Source organism: Littorina saxatilis, linkage group LG16 (assembly GCF_037325665.1).
Source record: "Littorina saxatilis isolate snail1 linkage group LG16, US_GU_Lsax_2.0, whole genome shotgun sequence".
NCBI lineage: Eukaryota > Metazoa > Mollusca > Gastropoda > Littorinimorpha > Littorinidae > Littorina > Littorina saxatilis.
Window position 1 is genome coordinate 12,528,709 of NC_090260.1, and position 7,073 is coordinate 12,535,781.

Below are 7,073 nucleotides of genomic sequence, written 5' to 3' on the forward strand. Positions count from 1 at the left end.
AACCATGGAGAGATTGGTCAACGCTAGGATGGTGTGGTACCTAGAAAAACAAAACCTCTTAAGTGATGTGCAATGTGGCTTCCGAAAGGGACACAGCACCACTGATCATTTGGTACGTTTTGAGACCTTCGTTCGAGAGGCCTTTGCGAGATCTGAACATGTACTAGCTATATTTTTTGATCTCGAGAAGGCTTACGACACGACCTGGAAACACGGTATTTTAGCTGATTTGCATGAAATGGGTTTCCGTGGACGTCTCCCTGTTTTTGTGGAAGGATTTTTAAGTAATCGATTGTTTACAGTACGGGTCGGTCCCAACCTATCAGAGTTCTGTCAACAAGAGATGGGTGTTCCTCAAGGAAGCATTCTATCACCCATGTTGTTCAACATCAAAATCAATAACATAGTAAAGGCAGTACTGAAAGGATCCGAGTCATCCTTGTTTGTTGATGACTTTGCACTTTGTGTGCGTGGTAAATCCCTACATAGAGTGGAAAGGCAGCTTCAATTATGTATCGACAAGGTGCAACAAGAGGCGAAGCCATCAAGGCTCACGTAAGAAATCGACAAACAGTAACACAAACTCAATCACTCCGTCACACACACACACACACACACACACACACACACACACACACACACACACACACAGAAAGAGCATAGGTGAAACTGTGCAAGAAAGCGAGACACTAGATCTAGATCTGTCTGTCTGCATGTTAGCCTACTTACAAGGACACGACTGCCAACTAGTCTCGGCGCGCTCAAAATAATAATGACCGAGACTTTCAGTACTTCCTTCGCGTGACGTCTAACCCTCTTACGTCATAATGTGACGTCAATGTAATGTGACGTCTTCAAATGTTAGAGTTTCTACCACAGACATACACACGCACAGACGCACGCACGCACGCACGCACGCACAGACAGACAAAGTTACGATCGCATAGGCTACACTTACGTGAGCCAAAAATGGGTAACAGAGAACGGATTCAAATTTTCCACTAGCAAGACTGTTTGTATGCATCTTTGCAAACAAAGGGGAGCCATGCCAGAACCCTCTCTGGTCCTGAATGGTAATCCTGTCAAGGTTGTTGAAGAATTTAAATTCCTAGGACTGACCTTTGACCGTCGACTAACATTCCTTAAACATATCCAGTATCTGAGAACATCATGTCTGAAAGCTCTGGATGTATTGAAAGTGGTTTCTCATACGGACTGGGGTGCTGACCGCACAGTCCTACTCAGACTTTACCGTGCTTTAATCCGATCCAAGTTGGACTATGGTTGTGTCGTCTATGGTGGAGCCGCAAAATCCAACCTAAGGCTATTAGACACAATACACCACCAGGGTATACGTCTTTGTCTGGGAGCTTTCAGGACGTCTCCAGTACAGTCCTTATATGTTGAGGCCAGAGAACCCTCTCTGAGGCTGCGACGCCTGAAACTCACCCTAAATTATGTGTTGAAACTGAAAGCTATGCCTACAAATCCAGCCTACCAATGCGTATTTCAACCACAATGCTCTGAATTTTTTGAAAGTCACCCAAATGATCGAGCACCTCTGTCTTCTCGGATTCAGTCACATCTGGCCGAATCAAAGATAAAACTCGATCATGTTAGTGAAAATCGATGGACAGAAACACCTCCATGGACATTGCCAGATCCAGTTGTTCGACTCGATCTGACAAGGTTAAAGAAGTCAGAGACAAATGATTTGATTTTTAAACAGTGTTTTAGCCAGTTCTGTACCGAGTTTCCTTCCCATCAACGAATATACACTGATGGGTCCAAAGCTGAAAGTAAAGTGGCATCAGCTTCTGTCACTGGTCCTAAACTCGATAGGGCCTTTTCGGCCCGTCTTCCGGATGACAGTTCTGTATTTTCTGCAGAGTTGAAAGCTTTACAGCTAGCTCTGAAACAGGTATATCAGTCAAAAAAGAAAGACTTCCTGATTCTGTCGGATTCCCTATCGGCTCTTACCGCCGTGAAGAGAACTCAGCTAGATCACCCACTGTTGGTCGAAATCCAAGAGCTACATGCATCTCTGATTGAAGAAGGCAAAAGGATTGTGTTTGCATGGGTGCCATCCCATGTTGGAATTAGAGGCAACTCTGCAGCTGATCAAGCTGCTAAAGAAGCCAGAGAAAGACTCATCACTGACAAACACACAAAGCATTCAGATTTCAGAACTCGCACCAACATGTACATAAAGTACATATGGCAGAGTGAATGGGACGAATGTGAAGAAAATAAACTTCATAAGATCGTCCCCCAGCTGTCGGACAGCCTACCCCAATGTCGCCTCAACAGGAAAGAAGAGACAGTTCTCTGTCGCTTACACATTGGGCACAGTCACATTACACATTCGTATCTGCTGAAAGGTGAAGATCCACCATACTGTTTTGGATGTGACGAACCATGGACATTAGAACATGTTCTCACAAAATGTGTAGACGTTCAAGAATTTCGAGACAAACACTACAATGCGGAAACACTGAAGGTTTTATTCCGGGATGTTCCCCCGGACAAGATTTTTAACTTTTTAAAAGAGATCAAGATTTTTTACAAGATTTAAAGTACCAGAAGTGAAAATGATCAATTTTTAGAACCTTCTTTTACAGTGATAGATTTGAATGTAAATAGTCTGAAACGTAGAACTTGCCATATGAAGGGAAAAGAAAATAACTGCATCGGTCTCGAATAGCAGCTAGCATCTGCTGAAGAGACATTAAACCCCAAAAACCAAAAACCATCGCCATCCGCTACAGTGCTGAACCAGCGCAGTGAGCCAGCCGTTGAAACCCACCGCTCACCCAGAGTCCTCAGACCCACCACCACACAGCCACCCTGCAAGCCGCGTGACTCCGGGCACATGAGGTTGGAAAACAAGCCAAACTCCACGACACATATATATTTACTCATGAATGGCCAAAAAATACGGAGCTAATACCTACTTTAGGAAGATTGTGTCATTGTTACACACGTACATCCATAAAGCAGTGTCTCCATGCGCGAAACAACTTGCGGCAGCCGCAAGCTGTGACGTCATTTAGTCACAATGTATTGCAGGGATTTCTGCCGCACGGCGACCGCAAGCAATTCGCTCCAGGAGCGAAAGAAAAAAAGAACGCATGCGGCAGAAATCACTACAACACATTGTGACCATATTACGTTATAACTTGCGGCAGCCGCGCGGCGACCGCAAGTTGTTTCCGCGCAAGGAGACACTGCTTTATGGATTTTTTTTTTTAATCCAAATCACACATTTTTGATGAGAAATTTGAAAATAACCAAAATGGTTAAAATGACATTACAGGATTTTTGACAAAAATTTCAACTGGCCGCAATAATTCAATAACGCATTCTAAATGTTTATATTTCACACACTGACTCATTGGAGTATATAATACACAAACCATGGAAAGTTTACAATGACAATAGTTCTTTTAGTTTGCCAGTTGTTCTGATCCGGTGTGAGAAAGTATTTTTTTCCATGCCGCGACGTTGGTTGTTTCCGTTTCAAGTGTTGACAGATGAAGGATTCTGAACTCTCTTGAGTTCTCACTTTCTTTTTTCAATTGCATTCCTAACAGTGCACTTAATTTTCAGCCAAGATTTTCCCTGCAGCAAAGGTTCTTTGGCCAGAATGTTATCGCAATCCGCCTTTGCGGGAACACGAAAGCTGTCAATGAAGCTGCTGAAATGCGTACAGATGGCTTTGTTCTGATCTGGAGAGAGAAAGTCTTTTTGTCCATGCCTCCACGGTTTCTGCTCCCTTTTTTTGTGCAATGCTCGTTTCTCATTCTGACAAGACGAGGAAACTGTAGGAAGTTCATGAGATGATGCTGTTGAAGAGTTTCCTTCTTCAGCAACACTGTGGCTGGTTGATGTAGTATGAGCAGGCATCAGGTCATCTATTTCCACCTCTTCTTCTTCCTCAATAAGAGTCTTGAAACTCCAAATCTTTGTTCAGATGGATGTCACTGAGAGATTTTCCTTGAAACTTTGAGATCTCCCCAGTTTCCGCTGCCATCAACAGACGGCTTACTTTCGCCAACTGATATGTGTCACTTGGGAGCCGATAGTACTCACGATGCACCAAGATATCGTGACCTAAAAATCCACAGACTTGCTCCAGTTCGTGCTCGCTTAAGTTCAGTATTTGTGAGACAGTAGCCAAGTGCTTCCGAAGCTTTGTGCTGGTGATGTTTTGTGGATTCTGGGCCCCGCTTGCTTCAACGGCTTCTTTGAGACAGGTGTGACCAGCGAGATGTTGCTCTGAGTCAAAATAAGGTCTGGCAAAGACGTACGGGTTGGACGACATTACACCAACCTCTTCACGAGAAAGCAGTAGCTGCTCAATTTCGGCATGCATTGCTTTCGTTAACAGCACAGGCACTCTGCGTCCTCTTTTGCCACACACCTCAACTCGTGTGAAGTGAGCGACAAGTTCTTTCTCCATGTCTGAGAGAGCGCTTAGGATGTCATCCTCAGGCAAGGAATTCTCCTTTGCCGCTTCAAAGTCTGTAAGCAAAATCCTGGCAGCTTCACCACTCCTGCGACGATTGAACATGATGATGTTCGACAGTGAAACCTTAGCAAGAGCATGCCATGCTGCAACTGTTGGCTCTGACCTCAGGGTGTTCAAGCACCGTTCCCTTTCCTCCGCCATATATTTTGTCACTTTCTTCATGTCTTCCGTCAGTGGCAGAACATGTGGCTTGTTGTTTTGCTTTGAGGCCAATGTTGAGAGGGCAGCAGATGAGATGTGTTCTTTCCAGTCAGAATCGCATAGATCCACGAAGTCCGCAGACACTTGCTGCAGTTCACTGTTTCCCTCTATGAGTGCTTGACTTCTCAGAATTGTCGCACACTTCTTGAGAGAATGCCCAATCTTAAGGGCCAGTGATGGATTTTCATAAACATGTGTGAGTGAATCATACCCACAGAGTTTTTTGACAGCAGAAATCACCACAAGGAACTTGTCGGGACGAATACAAGATTGAAGTGCTGTGATTGTAGAGTCCTCTTCTCTGGCTACCAACAAGAATCGGGCAAGCTCTCTGATTTTTTGCCGCATGAATTGTCGTCTGTGCTGCAAGTGGCCATGTTTCTGATACAGTTTTTCGCCGAACTTCACAATGAGGTGATCTCTTTTAGCAACAAAAGTGAAGCCATCAGAATGCATGCCATCAAAAATGTTTTCCTTCAAGCCTCCGCTGCACTCCATGTTGGATGGAAGCAAAGATTCAGCTCTGGATATGACGTTTCTTCCGTTTTTTGAAGTTTTCCGGAATTTGCAGCGTTGTTGGTGCCGCCACAGTTCGTTTCTTACAAAGAAGCCCAGGCAAAATTCACAGGGGATGTAGCACAGAGGGTTCACTTTTTCTGAGGGTGATCGCCACGGTATTAGTTTACCCTTGTTTTTTTTAAGAACGCGACAGTTGTGATTATAGTTACCAAGGTTCCGCACTCTTTCCAGCAGAAAACGCCTTTCTGCTGAGTTCTTGGGGTTAGACAAAATTTCCACTATTTCAGGTTCCTTCTTATGTTTCGAAAACTGGTGTTTAGCGAGGTTGGTGCTTGGGGAGTTACAGAACTTGCACCAGTTCTCTTTATCGTACACTCTTTTGCCATTTGTATTTGCGGCAATATGGATTCTTATGCCGCTTGGTCGAGTATTGGTCGACGATGAAGGTTTAGATGCTGGCTGGGATGAAGATTTACTCCCGCTTGGTCGAGTGATGCTTCTGGACGATGAAGAAGAGGGTGGCTGTGATGAGGTGTAGAGACCTGCAGCTTTTAGAGATTCAGATGGAATACCTGGTGACCACCTTGCACCTGTTCACACACACACACAAGAACGCATACTTTCATTTTTTTATTCACAATTTACTGAATTTTTTTAGCTAGAGTCAGAAATATTATTACATATTGCTTATAGCCCAGCAGACAGACAAACTAAAAACAGAGTTCGGAATTGGTGAAACCAAAATGGTCCCACCGCTCGATCACATCTCCGACAATGGCCGATGTCAAAGGTCAGTTTGCCGTGGACCAATAGAATGTACATAGGCATAGGCATGTGCAGTCAATCAGTGTAACATTACACATGATTACCCCCACCCCCACACCGTTCATGTTAACTTTATTACTTGCTCAAATTGCTGTCAACATACCTCAGTCTTTAATTACAATGGAATACAACAAAAAATTCCATAACAAAACAAAAACACTTATCAAAGAAAACTTACCTCTTTTTTAGAAACTACATGATTGTTATCCACATGTAATCCTTATTCAACCTTTTTAACGTAATACGAATGCTAATAAAAAAAGGATGAGACTAACTAACCATCAGATTTACGTAGAAAGGGAAAGATGATGGACTCATCGGATTCACTGGTGGTCCCTGGCACTCCACATGGTGCTGTGGCGTCATTGTTGCTCGAGTCAGTGTCATCTTCTGAGCCGGGAAGATAGTCATCGTCCGAGTCGCTGTAAGAAGACCACTCTGGAAACAAACAGATTTAATTAGGCCAAAGAAAAAAACAAGAAGAGCAAAGCTCATACGACTCACATGCATGACCTTGACCTCAATATGACCTTGACTTTCAAGTGACCTTGAAGGTCAAGGTCAAACAACAACATGGCAAATTACACTAAGAACACATTTTTTTGCAACTTTTGCAAATTTTTCCTACCTAAATACACATGACCTTCACCCAAGGTCAAGGTCACCCAAGACAAGACTGTTAATTTTAACAACCAGAAGCACAACAGTGTTTAGTATGAGTTTCTACCAAGAGACAAGGTCAATTTTAGTGGTTCACAGACCTGTTTTGGTCACAATTCAGAGCGGTCAAAGTGACCTTGACCTTGAAGATACGTAACCAAAAGTGTATCAGTATGAAAGAATAACATGTGCCTCACCCAATTAGGAAAGTTTGGAAGAGTTAACTTCCATAGTTAAGGGTCAAGGTCACTTTAAAATATGCATACAATCCAAATTTGAAGGACCCCTGTGACCTTGACCTTGCAGCAAGATCAACCAAACTTATATCAAAAGATAG

At 43.5% G+C, this 7,073-nt stretch overlaps 1 protein-coding gene across 1 annotated transcript; it reads right to left on the reverse strand.

The window, feature by feature from the left end:
• Positions 1-2,758: 2,758 nt before the first annotated feature.
• On the reverse strand, positions 2,759-6,510 carry LOC138950416 (uncharacterized). Its single transcript, XM_070322156.1, has 2 exons — positions 6,356-6,510; positions 2,759-5,841 (listed from the first exon to the last, which is right to left on the reverse strand). Exon 2 carries the CDS (start codon positions 5,228-5,230, stop codon positions 3,938-3,940), a length of 1,293 nt encoding a protein of 430 aa, XP_070178257.1. The 5' UTR covers positions 5,231-5,841; positions 6,356-6,510; the 3' UTR covers positions 2,759-3,937.
• Positions 6,511-7,073: the final 563 nt, after the last annotated feature.

Excerpts from the sequence above, each read along its gene's own strand:
- LOC138950416 (XM_070322156.1), bottom strand. The coding sequence starts at position 5,230 with ATGGAGTGCAGCGGAGGCTTGAAGGAAAACATTTTTGATGGCATGCAT.